Source organism: Leucoraja erinacea, chromosome 15 (genome assembly GCF_028641065.1).
Source record: "Leucoraja erinacea ecotype New England chromosome 15, Leri_hhj_1, whole genome shotgun sequence".
NCBI lineage: Eukaryota > Metazoa > Chordata > Chondrichthyes > Rajiformes > Rajidae > Leucoraja > Leucoraja erinaceus.
In genome coordinates, this window is record NC_073391.1 from 21,938,862 (window position 1) to 21,956,708 (window position 17,847).

At 38.8% G+C, this 17,847-nt stretch overlaps 1 protein-coding gene across 3 annotated transcripts in view; it reads right to left on the minus strand.

The window, feature by feature from the left end:
• The window catches only part of nrap (nebulin-related anchoring protein), an 89,199-nt gene that overhangs the window by 47,735 nt on the left and 23,617 nt on the right, over window positions 1-17,847 (minus strand). Inside the window, exons 12-18 of one of the 3 annotated variants that reach the window (XM_055646886.1) lie at window positions 15,812-15,916; window positions 13,801-13,899; window positions 13,248-13,352; window positions 7,662-7,769; window positions 5,296-5,403; window positions 4,187-4,384; window positions 2,903-3,007 (exon numbers count right to left, since the gene is read on the minus strand). In XM_055646886.1, coding sequence (XP_055502861.1) covers window positions 2,903-3,007; window positions 4,187-4,384; window positions 5,296-5,403; window positions 7,662-7,769; window positions 13,248-13,352; window positions 13,801-13,899; window positions 15,812-15,916 — 828 coding nt within the window. The remainder of the gene's footprint in view (window positions 1-2,902; window positions 3,008-4,186; window positions 4,385-5,295; window positions 5,404-7,661; window positions 7,770-13,247; window positions 13,353-13,800; window positions 13,900-15,811; window positions 15,917-17,847) is intronic. The other 2 variants (XM_055646887.1, XM_055646888.1) reach the window with 2 other exon arrangements.

A 17,847-nucleotide genomic window follows, 5' to 3' on the forward strand; every position in this document is an offset into this window, starting at 1 on the left:
AAATCAAACTATCAGACTGAGTATCAGGTTAAGGTGCAGCCAACCACAACATAAATCTAGCCACTAACTTCAATATTAATAGCTCTACTGCGGTTATTGTGTAGCTGGAACCACAAATCTCTCCATTTTCCTTAGAAAGGATAAGTGTTCATCATTCTCTAAGATAAAACTGAAATCTTGATCATGAAAATATGTTCTCTCATTCTAAGTAACAGTGTTTTTGTATTTTCAATCCAAGCCTATGGAACGTAGCATGTTATCTTTCAGAAATAATTCTGATATATGCTTTATAAAACCCATGTTCATGAGCTCTTCACAAATAAAATGTGAATTGTAATCAGACCTCTGTCCAAAAACAAGTCTAAACGGGGAATGACCCACGGAAATGAATTAAATCTCGAAGAATTCCAGGCTGAGCATCGGTCCAGATGCTGCTATAATTAGGAATCTAGCAACTCATTCTGGTTTTAAATACGCTCTTATGAGTAACGATGTAGAAATGTTTCATAACTCCTGATCTGAAAATATGCAGACATCAGCGGCCAAATCAGTGTTTAAAAATTGCTTGTGGGATGATTTAATGGGATCATACCTATTCATCTTAATAAAAACTCCTCCTGAAATATACTGCTTCAAAACCTGACAGTGACAGAGTTTCTGGTCATGTTTTATTACTTTATATGATTACCTTGATTATATTTCCTACAATTTTTGAACTTGACCCACTAAGCCTGATTTAGAGTCTAGTGGTAAATTAAAATATACTCCTGTACTGTATTGGAGTTTCATCCCGTGTAGTTTAATTCACATAATTTCTTACTCTATTGTAAATTCATTAAGATAATTAATATCAGCCACAAATATCCCCATGTTTCACGGCACTTAACATTAATTCAGCCAAACCTTCCTCTATGAGGTCTATAAGGGGCTTATGTCAACTTGCTGGCAATTCAAGTGTTGACAGCAAGTGGCCCCAACTCATCCACACCCCCAAGGTGACCTTAGGTTGACCAACATAACTGTGTCAGTTGTACTTATTGCTCCCAAATTAATATTTTGTGAATATCTCATGCCAAGATTATACACTGTATCAGTGGAAAATCAGTGTGAACTAAGCTTTTTTGCTCTGACACTTTAATGATAAGTTATTATCATCTATTTAATAGATTTTATTATTTATCTTCTCCACAGAATGGGTAGGAAAGAACCGATTCATTTGATGTTAAAATGTTATACATGATTATAAAGGGTATTTTCAAATATAGTCATGGAGCTGTACAGAATGGACACAGGCCCTTCGGCCCAACCTGTCCATGCCAACCAAGTTGCACAACTAATCTAACCCCACTTGCCTGTGCCCTGCCCATATCCCTCCAAACCTTTCCTATCTAAGTAGCTGCCCAAGTCTTTTAAATATTGTAATTATATCCACTTCTATCACTTCCTCTGCCAGCTCGTTCCACATACATACCACCTTATACGTGAAAATGTTGCCCCTCAGGTCCCTTTCCATTTTTTTTACCCCTCCCCTTAAACCTAGGTCTAGATTCCTTTATCCTGGAGGGAAAAACTGTAGCTATGTCCTTCGTGAATTTATAAATCTCTTCAAGATCATTCATCGGGCTTCAATAGTCCATGGACAAAAGGCCCAGCCTATCCAGCCTCCCCATTTAAATCAAATCTTCTAGACTTGGCAACTTCCTTGCAAATCTCCGCTGCAGCCTATCACAGGATGACCAGAGTTGTACACTGCATTCCAAATGCAGTTTAACCAACGTGTTTTACAGATGACACATGACACTGCAACTCCTGGCCGATGAAAGCAAGCCTGCCAAATGCCTTCTTCATCACCCTGCCTATCTGTGGCACCCTTTGGCCTTTCTGTTCTCAACACCACCCAGGGCCCTGCCATTTACTGTGTATGTCCTGCCCTGGTTTGTCTTACCAAAATGTAATGCTTTGCATTTATCTGAATTAAACTCCAATTGCCATCCCTCAACCCATTGGCCCAGTTGATCAAAATTCCATTGTACTCTTGGAAAACATTCAAGATCACATTTTAATATTTGAAAGAGTCATGGAATCATGGATACATACAGTGCGGAAACAGACCCTTCACCCCAACTCATCCATGCCACCAAGATGACCTTAGGTTGACCAATGTAACTGTGTCAGTTGTACGTATTGCTGCCAAAATGAATATTTTGTAAATATCTCATGCCAAGATTATCCACTGTATCAACGGTTCCCAATGTTCTGAATGAAAATCTTGCTTGTTCACATTGAGTAAAATATACACCCCTCAGAAATAACTGATGACCTTATGGGCCAGTCAAGAGTTGATGCAGCCCCAGGATTGCTAAAGATATCCGAGTATATTTTTTTAAGTTTACTTTCACTCTTCTTGTGAACTTTCTGATGAAATTACAACAATGTCATTAAAGTCTCATGGATTTCCCCACCAATTCCCCTTCCCCTCCCACTGTAATTTTGGAAGCCCTGCTGAAAGGAATGACCTACCAGGGGCTAAGAATCAAGTCACAGCCTTGAATTTACTGGCAATATGTTTCTCCCAGTAATCACAAGTCACATAAAAACATTCATGCCTTGCGAAGAATGGCCCTTCGCTGGCTAACTCAGAAATGGGATGAATTGCAAATTAAATCTTGGCTCGACACATATTTGTGTTCTCACTAACCATTATTTTATTAAAGGTTTCAAAATACCTACGGTAAATTAATTAACTATTGGAGAAAATTATTCTGTCCAAACCAGTGCCATACAATGCATTGTATATATAATTAGGAATCTAGGAACTTTTTATTATCTTAAATACGATCTTATAACGAATGATGTAGGTATTCGCGTGACAAAACTCACTCTGGGCAGTGAGTTTGCTCACCTCACTCAGAATATCCCCAGCTCTCTTCGCCTGCTCCACATCCAGACTTCTATTCGCCTCCCATCCCACTCCTTTCATCCAGGTCAGATCAGCTCTGTACTTATTCTGGTTAAAAAAAATTAAAAAAGCAAATCACTTTCGTTGACAACTGAAATTGTGTTGGTGAGATAAAGACATTCCCTTGCATAAACACACGATCCCATGTTTACTTTCAAACTATTGTGTTTCTCTCTCACACGACTGAAAGCTAGTTTCCCAAAACATTTATTCAGGATGCATGCACTCGCTGGTATGGGACTGCCACCTACTGCCCATTATTTGATGTTGTCTGATCGGCACTGAGTTAACTCAACCCGACAACAATAAAGGCAGAGCAAGTGCACTCAGCAACCTCACAATTGCATGGTTTCCAATTCTTAATTGCTTTCCTCTGACCCTTGCTTGTAAGCGGACGTGGTGCAGTCTAAAGCCTCCACCGTCAGCATCTTGTCAACGCTCGCTGTTTTGCATGCATGAAAGTGGCCAGTCAAATGTAGTGATACAACCAATGTTAGAATAATGTCCAGCTTCAGAGAGGCAGGAAGGGACACCGCAGGAAACTACATTTATTTATCTGGATACTCACAGTGCCAAAAATGTGAGATTATATTAACCTTCAATCTCCACTTTAAAATGCAATGTTCTTCAAATAGCCTGTCCATCTCAATACAAATAAATACATTTGTTTAGGTTTTCATGTAGTCTTACAGCAGATGTTAATTAATGCTTTAGTCAAGAAGTACAGAAGTTTGAAAACGCATACCTCCATATTCAAGGACAGTTTCTTCCCAGCTCCCAGCTGTTATCGGGTAACTGAACAGTCTTATCATCAGCTAGTGTGTGGTGCTGACCACCCCCCCCCCCCCCCCCCTCACCCCCCACCCTTGTCTACCCCATTGGGGACCTTTAAGCTATCTTTAATAGTACTTTATCTTGCACTAAATGTTATACCTTTTATTCTTTATTTGTGCACAATGGGCGGCTTGTTTGTAATCATGTATAGTCTTTGACTGGACAACATGCAAACTACATATTTTCATTGTACCTCGGTGCAAGTGATAATAATAAACTAAAATAAATTAAATATAAGATAGATACAAAAAGCTGGAGTAACTCAACGGGACAGGCAGCATCTCTGGAGAGAAGGAATGGGTGACGTTTCGGGTCGAGACCTGTCTTCAAACTAAATATCATTTTGTCCCTTCTTTAAGAGCAGGCATTGTTTTTCTACCATAGTGGTCTCACCTCACACTGCAGCCCATATGCTTTCTTTGCCCATTTCAGCTTCATGTCTTCGGGCAGTAGTGTGTAGTCATGGAGCCTCTTCCTATACTCCAAATCACTAGCCAAAGCCTGAGCTTTCTTGGCATGCTTCAGATTCACCATGTCCAGTGGCAGATGGAACTTATCACTTGTCTCGACAAAGTTCTTCTTATACTCGACCTATTTCGAGTATGAAGAATTAACAGAATGAACCAAAGCAAAAACTTCCATTAGCACAAAAGCAACATGAGTGAAAGCAGTGTTTAGTTTAGTTCAGTGTTGTTTAATTTAGTTGAGAGATGCAGCGTGGAAACAAGCCCTTTAGCCCACCGAGTCCACCATTGGTCAACTGCACACAAGTTCCATGTAATCCCAATTCATCATCCTACACTTTAAATGCAATTTACAGAAGCCAATTAACCTACAAAACTGCACATCTTTGGAGTGTGGGACGAAACTGGAGCACCCGGAGAAAACCCATGCTGTCACAGGGAGAATGTGCAAACTCTGAACAGATAGCACCCACAGTCAAGATCGAACCTGGGTCTCTGGTGCTGTGAGGCAGCAGCTCTACTGCTATACCACTGTGTTGTAAAAGGCATGGCCTCAAATTTGAAAGGTACCAGTTTAGGTGCATCAGTCAACCTGCAGTGGGCCATTGACACTTTCTTGCTGGGGTTGGTGGGCTTGGGGGGGGGAGGGGGGAATGTGGGGAATAAATATATAGTCAGCTAAATTGATAGGTAGGTGTTTGCAAAGGTTTATAAAGACTACACACAAAGGTGGAATGAATTTCTGCACCTTAACATTTTTGCAGAAATGTATGAAATTTGTAGGTGTATACTTTTCAAGGTTATAAATTAAAAATGCATTACCAACCAATGCAACAAACTATTCATCACAGTGTAAATTTTACTTCAACCTTTTAAATAAAATCCTGCTTTAACAGTCGTAGATCATAAGCATGATGCAATGTCAGTTTGAAGGAAAATTCAGCTCTTCGATAACTGATGTGTTAATCCATTATGATTTTAAATTGCATATTGAACTGAGGTAAATAATGGGATTTTGATTTTTCTTATCTAATGTACCTCACTGCTCATCTTGGAAACCCGCAGAGAATGCAGAGTCTTCAAATCATACACTTTGCTTCTCATTGCTTTGCCCTTGCTTTTTTCATATTCTTCTTTGTATTTTATCTTTCAAACAACAGGGGAAAAAAAATTAAATTAAACATGTAGCAGTTGCCTGGTGATAAAGAGTTGAAATAAACGATTTAAACACTTTCTCAATCTAGTGGGGATAGAAATGACCGTTTGCCTTCACGTGGTGTCCAAATAGAAGACGCACGTACTAGGCAACAGCCTGTTTATGTAAAGCATGTTAAAGTAGCGGGGAGGGAAATGTCAGGCACTCATTAAATGTTGAATGTTAATATCAAAGTCACTGCTCAGCGACAAACACTTTGTCATCCTGTGGTGTACTATGTGCAAGTTGCTTGGTCCAAAATGCTTGCGGTATTTTCCAAAAACAAAAAATATGAACAATCCAATTTGCTAACGTCATGGATAAAGCAAAACGTAATGAGTCACTTCACGAAGACCAAAATGTGGTGTGAGTGCGGGTATGTGATGCCGGTAAAACGAATGCTAACCAAAGAAAAGGAGCTACCAAAGCCTTGATTAAGAGTGCCATAAAAAAAGGAGGGGAGGGGAGGTAAGCTATTTAGGAAGGCAATCATAGACAGGACCAAAGATGAGGCAAAGGAAAAAGAGAGATGCCGCATCCGTGAATCAGGGCATTGCAGTGTTGGCTGAAGCCACAGAGATAGGCAGGAGATAGGCCTTTGGAGAAAACAGTCATAAATCTGAGCCAGCTGAGGACTGAGTTGCAGATAGTTGAGTTGATGCGGTACAAGTTGGAGATGCTGTAATGAAGTGAAGTTTGCGCACCTTGGAAGGAGGAAAACCAACTAGGACAGCATTGGAATAACTGGATGAGGAGCGCTCCAGTACATCCAACATGGTTACCGAACTTTGGACTACAGACTGTTTTTTTTCTTTATAAAAGGCGCCAAGATATGGCGACTGTACATTTGTGGTTGTGCAAAGGAAATTCACAGTGCTCTGCATGCATGACAATAAAGAACCATTGAACCATTGAACTATTCCATAACATACAGTAGCAACAATTTCCTGCCTAAAATTTCTTGAAGTAAGATTTCAGAATTCTGATTCCAATACAGTGCATTTCTCTGCACTGAGAATGGTGCGCAATTTGTTGTAGTAAAAATAAAGTGACGTATTCATAAATTTAACTCTCAGTCCCAAAATGTTTTTACAGCAAAAATTCTATAAATTGGGGAACCATGAAATGGAGGTTCAAATGAGGATTTCAGCAGCAGATGCGCTGAGATTAGGATGAAAATGGTCAGTATTGGAGAGGGGTTGTTAGGCCAACGTTGTGGGGAAGATGTTATAGGGGTGGCAACACAAGACCTGAGAGAAACCCTCAGTACTGCATAAACACCTCGGGCTTGGTCTATGACTCAATCAAATCGTGGTTGCTTTGTCCCTTGACTCTATTTACTCAATCCCAATTCACATACTTTGATATCCTTGCCCAGCAAAGGAAAACATTGCTTGTACAGTCACCATGATCATGATTAAGCCTTCATCCACAGCCATTTGGAAAGTTAATTCCAGACTTGCAACAACATTTGCATGTAAAAATGCTTCTTTAGGCAAGTTTTAAAATTGAACTCCCTTGTAAGATGGCCTATCAGCATAACAATTTTCTCTGTATCTATCCTGTCATAACTTTTATCATCTTAAATGCTCTGGTTAGATCATGCTTCAACCATTTGAACAGACTGAAATCACCATCTTTGTATCTATTGAGCAAAATATTCTATTGCTGCATTGAGCTTTGTATTAGCATAGGTGATGTGACTTAATCTGGATCAATGGAAATAAGTCACAAAATGCTGGAGTAACTCAGTCGGACAGACAGCATCTCTGGAGAGAAGGAATGGGTGACGTTTTGGGCCGAGATCCTTCTTCAGACTGATGGGTTTTGTCCCGAAACGTCACCCATTCCTTCTCTCCAGTGATGCTGCTTGACCAGCTGAGTTCCTCCAGCTTTTTGTGTTTACCTTTGATTTAAACCAGCACCTGCAGTTCTTTCCTATACAAAATAAAAACTAGTCTTTGTCTAAGGATTTTTGACAATTTTTTTCACAAGACCACAGATAGATATGTTTCGTTCTAACAATTCTTTCCCAGAACACATTCCCACATTCAATGAGCAAGATCACGAGATCTTTTTGCCAGATCAGTAATTAATTTTCAACATTCAATATCAGTTCACCCTACTTTGCAGGGAATAAATAATCAACATTATCCGTGAAAATGGCGTTACACAGGGAAAACTGTAAAGAAAGATTGCAGCAACTTACATCACTTGCCAAATTCCCAGAGGTTTTAGCAGCTAAGAGAGCTATCGAATCCAGGTTCATGTGAAACCCTTTACCCTTATTCTTTTCCCAGAGCTCCCTGTATTTGATCTGAGAACAAAAAGGGTTTTTTTTTTCAAATTATATACGAGGTATGTTTACGCATTTGAAAATACCTAATTGGTACAGTATATGCCAAAAATAGTCAAAGATATCACCGGCATCTCTCACAGATGGAAGGATGCCAAGCACCATTCAAAGATTTGGGGCAATGATGGGCGTAACTGCAGAACAATGGTGCAAGAGCGGTGAACTTGATTGACTAATGCAGCTCTTTCAACTGGTCAGCAGGGCCATGAGAAGCCGAATGGCTCCCTGTGCTATATGAACCCATCGATTAAAATGTGGCTTCCTCAAGCTGGAGAGCCTAGTGTTGCGAATAGGCACAAAGTGCTGGAATAACTCAGCTGGTCAGGCAGCTTCTCGGGAGAAAAAGGATGGGTGGCATTTCGGGTCGGAACCCTTTTTGAGTCAAACAAAGCAGGTGACCATTGGGGACAAAGAGTTGCAGAAAGTTTTATTTTAGCAGAGGATTGCAAATATATTAGTGGGGTGCCGATGCTTATTTAGTGTACATTCAAGGTTGACATTGATGTTTTGATATTATAGGAATCATGGCAATCAGACAGGAACGAAGAGTTGAGACACAGGATCTCCCGTGACACTACATGAAAGCAACGATCAGTGCAGTCTCATAGATTGCTACTTCCAGCTCTTAAGATTCATTTTTCATTCTGTTGTCAGTTTTAAATGGCAAGCATTTGGGCCATTGTTTGGCATCTGTTGGGAGATGAGACTAAGTTGCCCTATATCATTGAAAACTGCACCTTTGACATCCATGTTCAGCCAAGAAAACAGAAAATAGAGGTTAATTAACTAAGGCACATTAACCACAGGTACATGGCTTAGTCATGTACAGCTCATCTGGAGTAAATGCAATTTTGAGAAAATGTTGATGAATACAGCAGGTTGACAGGAACCATTGGAATAAATTGTTTCATGCAACACATGAACAGGGTGATAAAATACTAATATTTCAACATTTGTGATATTTATGTTGCTTCAATGCTTGAGGGTCTTCGATAAATAATTAAGGCATTCAGCTTTGTTGAACAGTTTGCAATATTTTTCAGCATAATTCCATAAGAAACCACAATTCCTTAACCTGTGGCCGTCTTCATGACTGGATGAACACTGGAAGATATTGATATGAGTTACACACATAGTGTGAGACATAAAGAAAAGAACGCAATGTACTCAGCGGGTCAGGCAGCATCTTTGGAGAACATGAATAGGTGACACTTTGGCTTGGGTCCTTTCTACAGACTGATTATTGGGGAGCTAGCAGGGGGGAGGGGTGCATGGGGGTTGGGGGGAGAAACTTTGGCAGGTAAAAGCTGGTTTACAAGCCCTTCTTTGTATAGAAGCGGATTGTACATTCTATAAATAAACTGACTGCACGTCTGATAGTAAAACATACTTAATATAGTGCCTCAACCTCAGTATGTTTCAAATAATTTACAACACCTGAAATACAGGTCCACCATTGATTTTCTGGCACCCTTGGTTCCTGAGCCTTGCTAGATTATCTGCCTTGCTGGACCAACGGATGTCATGGCCTCCGAGAGTCGTCGGACGGTACTGGAATGGAGTTCCAGAGCTCCGCCTGCAGGGGGCAAATTCGACCCGCTGATTGGCCACGGAAGTCCCAATGAGGTCGATAACAGATGCCTCACCTGGTCTAGGTGCTACGTTTTCGGGGGAACTTCCAGTGAGGGATTACAAATGCACTCTCATAGTTTAATCCAGATTAAAGGAGGTGCTGGACCACCAGTAGCCTGAAAATCAGTGGTGGACCTATGAAGTGTCAGTGCTGTAACGTAGGCTATATAGGAACAAATTTGAGCAAAACAAGCTTCCACAAACAGCAACGTAATTACAGTGAAATATCCTAATTTAATGTCTTTGGTTGAGGGATAAATATGGTCTGTAATACAGGAGAGAATTCCACTAATATTCTTCAAGAACCATCATGAGATTTTAAAAAAATCTACCATCTGAATGAATGTACAAGTTTAATATCACATGGAAAAGAATGCTGATGGGGATCTGTGTACCAGCCCACTCAATACTGGGGTTCAGTTGAAGTGTTAATGCTGACCCACAATTGGTACTGAATTGTCAGTTTGGTGCATTTTGAAACTATACAGGTGTTAGAGGTTATGGGGAGAAGGCAGGAGAATGGGGTTAGGAGGGAGAGATAGATCAGCCTTGATTAAATGGTGGAGTAGACCTGCTGGGCTGAATGGCCTAATTCTACTATTCCTTATGACATATCAATTCATAGCCGTCATCACTTGAGTCAATAAATCGTTCTTGTACTCCATCCTATCTTTCTACTTTCCTTTTTGTCCCTCAGCAACAGGTCCTTTATTCAGCAAACCAAAACTTGTTCCATTTCAAACTATTGCCAGCTCTTTGCTGAACAGAGACTGCAAGTGCTGAGAATTGCAGCTTTGCCTGTTTTTAACTACAGAAAGAGTCGGTCAGAGCACTGATTGAGTTTGACTGCTCTGATACAAACATGTAGAATCAAGGAATTATTAAATAACAAAAGGAGACTATTTGGCCGATTTGTTCTAAGCTAGCTATTCACAAGGGAAAAACAGTTAACCCTATTCCCCACGGTTCAACGTTTTTCCTTTTTTATGTAGTTTTCTATTTCATTTTGAAAGCTGTTAATTCAACCTGCTTCCACCATGCTTTCATATGCGTTTGTGAAAAAAATGTTCCTTATGTCACATTCATTTCTTTAGTTATTCACGGTAAGTCCATGCCCTCTGGTTTTCAAGCTTTCCAGCACCAGAAATATGGAAGGTTGGTTAAGAAGGTTCAACTGTTGGGTATAAATGCAGGAATAGCAAGATGGATTCAACAGTGGCTGAATGGGAGAAGGCAGAGGGTAATAGTGGATGGCTGTTTATCGGGTTGGAGGCAGGTGACTAGTGGGGTGCCTCAGGGATCTGTGTTGGGTCCTTTGTTGTTTGTCATGTACATCGATGATCTGGATGAAGGTGTGGTAAATTGGATTAGTAAGTATGCAGATGATACCAAGATAGGGGGTGTTGGGATAATGAAGAGGATTTCCAAAGTCTACAGAGTGATTTAGGCCATTTGGAAAAATGGGCTGAAAGATGGCATATGGAGTTTAATGCTGATAAATGTGAGGTGCTACACCTTGGCAGGACAAATCAAAATAGGACGTACATGGTAAATGGTAGGGAATTGAAGAATACAGTTGAACAGAGGGATCTGGGTATAACCGTGCATAGTTCCTTGAAGGTGGAATCTCATATAGATAGGGTGGTAAAGAAAGCTTTTGGTATGCTAGCCTTTATAAATCAGAGCATTGAGTATAGAAGCTGGGATGTAATGTTAAAATTGTACAAGGCATTGGTGAGACCAAATCTGGAGTATGGTGTACAATTTTGGTCGCCCAATTATAGGAAGGATGTCAACAAAATAGAGAGAGTACAGAGGAGATTTACTAGAATGTTGCCTGGGTTTCAACAGCTAAGTTACAGAGATAGGTTGAATAAGTTAGGTCTTTATTCTCTGGAGCGCAGAAGGTTAAGGGGGGACCTGATAGAGGTCTTTAAAATAATGGGAGGGATAGACAGAGTTGATGTGGACAAGCTTTTCCCTTTGAGAATAGGGAGGATTCAAACAAGAGGACATGACTTCAGAATTAAGGGACAGAAGTTTAGGGGTAATATGAGGGGGAACTTCTTTACTCAGAGAGTGGTAGCGGTGTGGAATGAGCTTCCAGTGGAAGTGGTGGAGGCAGGTTCATTGGTATCATTTAAAAATAAATTGGATAGGCATATGGATGAGAAGGGAATGGAGGGTTATGGTATGAGTGCAGGCAGGTGGGACTAAGGGAAAAAAAATTTGTTCGGCACGGACTTGTAAGGCCGAGATGGGGTGTTTCCGTGCTGTAATTGTTATATGGCTATATGGTTAAATAGTCTCCCTTTGTTCGTTCCGAATATAACATTGTATCCAAATATAACATTTCCACTCTTCGTGCTTTTTACCAAAATGCTTCTCTTTGCAGATGTCTATAATTTCACACCAAGACTACTTAAATCTTTTTGCAATTAAAACAGACATACGAGTAAAAGAAAGGAATTAATTAAGTCCAATAAGTCCAAAAAGATTCATCAAAGTTCACCAACAAGATTCAACACATGGACTGGTGCAAAAGTAACTTTAATAAATTAATCTGTAAACACTCTTTAACTGAAGTAAACTTAGGAAAAGAGTGATTAAGTGAGTTGTGTTAATGCTGCAGATCAGACAAGGATTAGTAAATTGCTGTTTATATGGGATAACACTGCCATCTTCTGGCTTCCATTTAGTAGTACAGTGTGAACAATCAAATTACAGTAACAGTGTAAACAGTAAAAGCAAGAAACTGAATATGCTGGAAATCAGAAATAAAAATTACAGACCCTGGAATTACTCAATGGTTCACGCAGCATCTGTGGAGACAGCATTAAAATTACCCCAGGACCTTATTTTCCCTCCACAGAAGCCGTGTGACCTATTAAGAATTTCTTGCAATCTTTCTACAAATATTTCCAGACCTATTAAGACTTCTAGTCTTATGTTATTTTAGAGAATAGCTTCAGTTTACCATGACACTGGATTTCCTCTTTATGCATGCAGACTTGGCTCCAAATCTATTCATTCATCCCAGGCTAGACACAAAAAGCTGGAGTAAACTCAGCAGGACAGGCAGCATCTCTGGAAAGAAGGGATGGGTGATGTTTCGGGTCAATACCCTTTTTCAGACCAGTAACTGATCATATGTGCAAGATTGCAAGCTCACCCTTCTAGCAATCTTACTTCAACTAAACCCGCCTCTGTTCTTACTATCCATACAAATCTTAATCAGAATTTTGGATTTGGATTTTGTAAATAGTCAAATGTAGTAAAATCATATTAATCCATTTCTGTGTTTTTAAGATTGATAAATCTCTGCTATATCTACAGATCTCTATCAGATATGATTGATGTATAAATGTTTATACACATATATAATATACAAATGTTTTTACATCTATATATTATAGTCAAAAGTTGTAAAAACATTTCTGTGTTTTTAAAATGTACACATTTGTTACACATGTTACACAGCAAAATACAGATCTCTTTCAAATCTGATCAATGTATATATACAGATATATATACAAATGTATGTACATCCATATAATATGTGCACATACATCAATATATCATACATCTATATATTAGATAGATTATATGAAAGTATAAATGGTAAACGCACTTAAAAATTAACAAATCTGATTTTAATATTTTGCCTATAGTTATAAAATACAACTTCAACAGTTAATCAAAGCTTATCAATCAGATTCATAATTATATTAATACATTTGCAAAATGAGGCACTAAGTTGCGATGTGAATAAGAAGTGTGGAATAATAAGCAAGCATTGGTACTCACATCACTATAGAGATTAGCATTAGCCTTGGCCTTAACTAACTGCGGCACTTCAAGAGGCAATGTGTACTGGCTTTTGGTCTTTTCATACTGCGCTCGATAATTCAACTGTAAAGAACAGAAGACGAGGCTCAATTGTGTTAACTAAGGCTCATGGGGAATAATGCGAGTTAAACATATCTACAGTACCTAACTGACAATGATAGCAGTAAATTGTCTCTTTATGGATTTTTCCTGCTGAGCAAAGATGGAACAAAAAAATGTAATCTGCATTTACCATTAATTCCCCAATGTCTAAAACTATTCCATTAAAAATGAATATTATTAAAACACTTGATTTCTTTTTTTTTAAACAATTGCTTTATACATGTGGCTGCAGAATGGTCCCAACACAAAATGTCCCCTCTCTGTGTTCTCCAGAGATACTGCCTGACCCACTGAATTACTACAGCACTTTGTGTCCTTTAATGGTTATTATCCCCATAACTAACATTGCTGTCCCAAGTAATTCATCCCTTATTCAAGTATTAATTTGGGGAATTTTTCATTAGCTTACATTACTTATCTGCTGCGCATTGTTTTTTGCTCGAACTAACTCAGGAGTGTCCGTTACTGATGTATATTTTAGTTTATCCACATGTTGCCTGTAGTACATCTGGAAGCACACAGAAAATTACAAAGATATAGAAAGATGAGCAATAAATCCCATGCAGTGTTAACATACTACACAGGTTATATATTTTTTTAATTTACGAGCATTTAGAATTTATAAACATACTCCATAACTAGAACCTTTGGCTTGAAACTTCAAACTATGAATCATAGTTTATGATGTAGAAATAAGGCATTTGTCCCATTGGCCAGAGGAAATGTTATCCACATTTGTCTCCTAATCTAGTGTCTGTACATTTATTAGTTTCAAACACTAGTCCATTTCTTTACACCCCAAATGGTAAATTTGCTTCCCCTGTTGTTCTGGTTCCCCTCATTTGCATCCTAAAAATCCTCTAGATATAAATACCATTCAATCTCTTCATTCTCTCGATTTCAATCTTAAAATGTGCTCTAATTATTGACTCGCTGATCTGTGGGAAAGATACAAATAAAATTGTTCAGAGACTCCTCTATGATTCCTCTTACCTTCCTGATATAAATAAAAAAAGTTGTTCCTCTGTTCTCTGCTTAACAAAAGTCTCTCATGTCTGTTATCCTGTTAGTGAATCTATTCACTAACTATTCCATGATGTTAACATTCTTCCTACAGAAATGTAGCTTTGAATGTATATTCTTTGATGCTGATAGTAATTTAACAAAATATATATCTATATTTAATATTGCCTCTTTGCTTCAATGCTGTGACAATCAGTATACCACATTTTGATATATTATTTCCATATATTATGTTCATACAGCTTTATCAACAGCCTGCTATTTGCAATACATCCTTATCAGCATTCTGATAAAGGTTTACAAAAATGTTTTTTTTTTTACCTCGCTGTTATTTTGAACCAGTGATGATGAATAATTTCACAATAAATCTGGATGGGCTACAATCCACTCTGACGTCAAATTAACAAGGTGACTGCAATACTCAGCCTCGTCCGTTTAAAAGTTCAGAGCCTTCCAGGCAACAAAATATATTTTCTATTGCAACATCACCCCACTCACTGAATTAATCCCATACATGTTCATGCCCATCCCATCCCTGCATTCCTGTAGTTTCATCATCCATACCTGATCAGTATTTTACTAAACAGGTAGCATCCTGATACAATATATTTTAGAAAACATTCCCTAATGTAAGCATATTGGTACCACTGGCAAAAAAAATCAAACCATTCTATAAATTTACTTCATTACAATAAAAGTGCAATTTCTTGCCTCAAATTATATTAATAGAAAGAATGAGCATTGACAGTATAAAGCATGGTGCATGCCCTCTGAATGCCCAGTGTATCTGTACACTATGGGCAGCTTGATTGCAATTATGTACAGTCTTTTCACTGACTGGATAGTACAGTGGCAACCTATTTCGACTAGTGTCTGTAACACAGTTAAATGACTGAAGCCTCATTTCGGGACCATTACTGATCAAAATTTGACACAGAAACACATAAGGAAACATTTGACAAGATGGTCAAAATTTTGGCCACATAAGTGAATCTTAAGAAGCATATCAAAGCTGGAGAGAAAATGGAGCGGCAGAGCCAAAAAGGTTTAGTGAGGGAATTCTAGACTTAGCAGATGAATGCATGACTGTCAGAGATGAACAATTAAATTTGGGAATGCCAAAAAAAAATCAAAAGCCGAAATATCTGGGGAAAATTGTCGGACTGGAGGAGATTATGGAGAGAGATGGATGGGATCATCAAAAGATTTATTAACATATGATGCCCATTATGATTGGAATACTCATAAAAAATAACTGTCTGGGCTTACTCCTGAAGATCAGCCATGTGGGAGAGACAGAAAAGTACAATTGGAACGTAGCCGTAGCAAGAACGAACAATCTGGGAAAGTATTCAGAGTGGTGAAAACTAAAATTACTGAAGCATCTGCAGTCTTACATCTTTTAACGGGACCAATTTCTTCAGTGTTTCATAGGAAGGTGTGACGTCAGCTGGATAAAAACAAAGCATTTTGTCCCCTTCCAAGTCACCTTTGTACTTTCTCTGTAAAAAAAGTCCAAAGTCATGATTTTGCATTAAACATTATATTTCAAATATTCTGCATTTACAGATATGACAAAGTTTTCAAAACTAGATATACATTTATGTTCTGAGTTTGTCAATGACAATGGCTGAATATGAACATCAATCAATATATAACTGTGAAATATTGGTTTGTGTTAAGAGTACACAGCTTAGTCAAGAAAGCGAATATTTATTCTTATGTTGAAGCAAGAAAAGACCTGATGTTCCTGGAATGTAGCCAATTTTGCAGAAGTTAATTTACCCTTAAACCTGCATGTCTTTGGAGTGTGGGAGGAAGCCAGAGTTCCCGGAGAAAACCCATGAGATCACAAGGAGAACGTGCAAACTCCATATAGACAACACCCATAATCATAATTAAACCATATCTCCAGCGCTGTAAGATAACCACGCTATCGCTCCGCCACTGTGCACATAGCATGCCACAAGGCAACTGACAAGAATGTGGGAAACTGCCCAGAAATGGCTCTCTCTCGATATTCTTTCCCATCCCAAATGACACTGGCTCACAGCTGCAGCCAAACCTAAGACAGAATTGCACAATTGACTGCCCAGACCGCTCTGGTGCCAAATCTTAAGGAAATTTGTTTCTAACCAGCCCACATTCCAGTCCTATGGAAGGTCTGTGAATGAGTACAAAAGTGATGAATATTTGCATATTTATGGACACACAGCCAACAATGATCTTACTGGCACATCAATGGGCATCATCATAGTGATCATTTTTACATTGTTTGAGTATAATTAAAGAGAAAATTGAAGTAGGGAAAATGAATTATGTGAATGACAAGCAGATATTAACAAAAGTGAAAAACTGTTTAAAAAGCAAAGAGCTTGAAACTTGAAATACAATGAGAACAGTTTCATACATTGCCAGCAGATGATACTGTAGATTTGACATTTATGACAGGCTTAAGAAATATTATTGTAAAGCTATATACACTTAAGCTTCATGTGCTGACAGGATAAACTAATGTGGAGAAATTAGTAAACTAAATGACTGACGGAGTTGAATTAATAGCAGCAGAGAAGGCAATTAATCACAAATGCGGCCATGGCCTTTCTCTCGAAAGTATGTGTTGATATATGTCATACATAACTTTCACTGTGGATAAATCTATTTTGCCAATAATACCATCACTGCTCACTCTTTAAACTTTCATCTAATCATGGAAATGGGCCAGAACCAAAGAAATCTAATATTTAAGTTCATCAAAAGTCCGTTATATTGGTTTGGCTTAGAAAATGAATAAATATTGACACTGAAACATTTCCACTAAATAAATTATTTGGGGCCACACCTCTTGCTTCAAACATATTTCCCAGGAAACATCCAGTCTCCCCACTCAGAGTAATTTGGAGAGTTAGCTATTTGACATAAACGTAGGCAATATTCCAAGTATGATTGCCTAGAATTTGGTCAGTGGTTGCAACTGGAGTTAAAATATCGTTTTGGAGACATCAGGAACTGCAGATGCTGACATCTTGAGCAAACTGGAGGAACTCATTGGGTCAGGTAATATCGTTAGTTTTAGAGATATAGCATGGAAATAGACCCGTTGACCCAACAAATCCATGCTGACCACCAATCACCCATTCACACAATAGTACTACAGACTCCCTACACACCAGGGAAAATTTATAGAGACCAATTACCCTACAAGCACATCCTTGGAATGTGGGAGGAAACTGGAGGACCCAGAGGAAACCCACGTGGTCACAACGAGAACATGTAAACACCACACAGATAGCACCTGTGCACCAGCAATAGAGTTGCTGCCTTACAGCACCAGAGACCCGGTTTCAATCCTGACTACGGGTGCTACCTGTATGGAGTTTTTACGTTCTCCCTGTGACTGCGTGGGTTTTCCCGAGTGCTGCGGTTTCCTCCC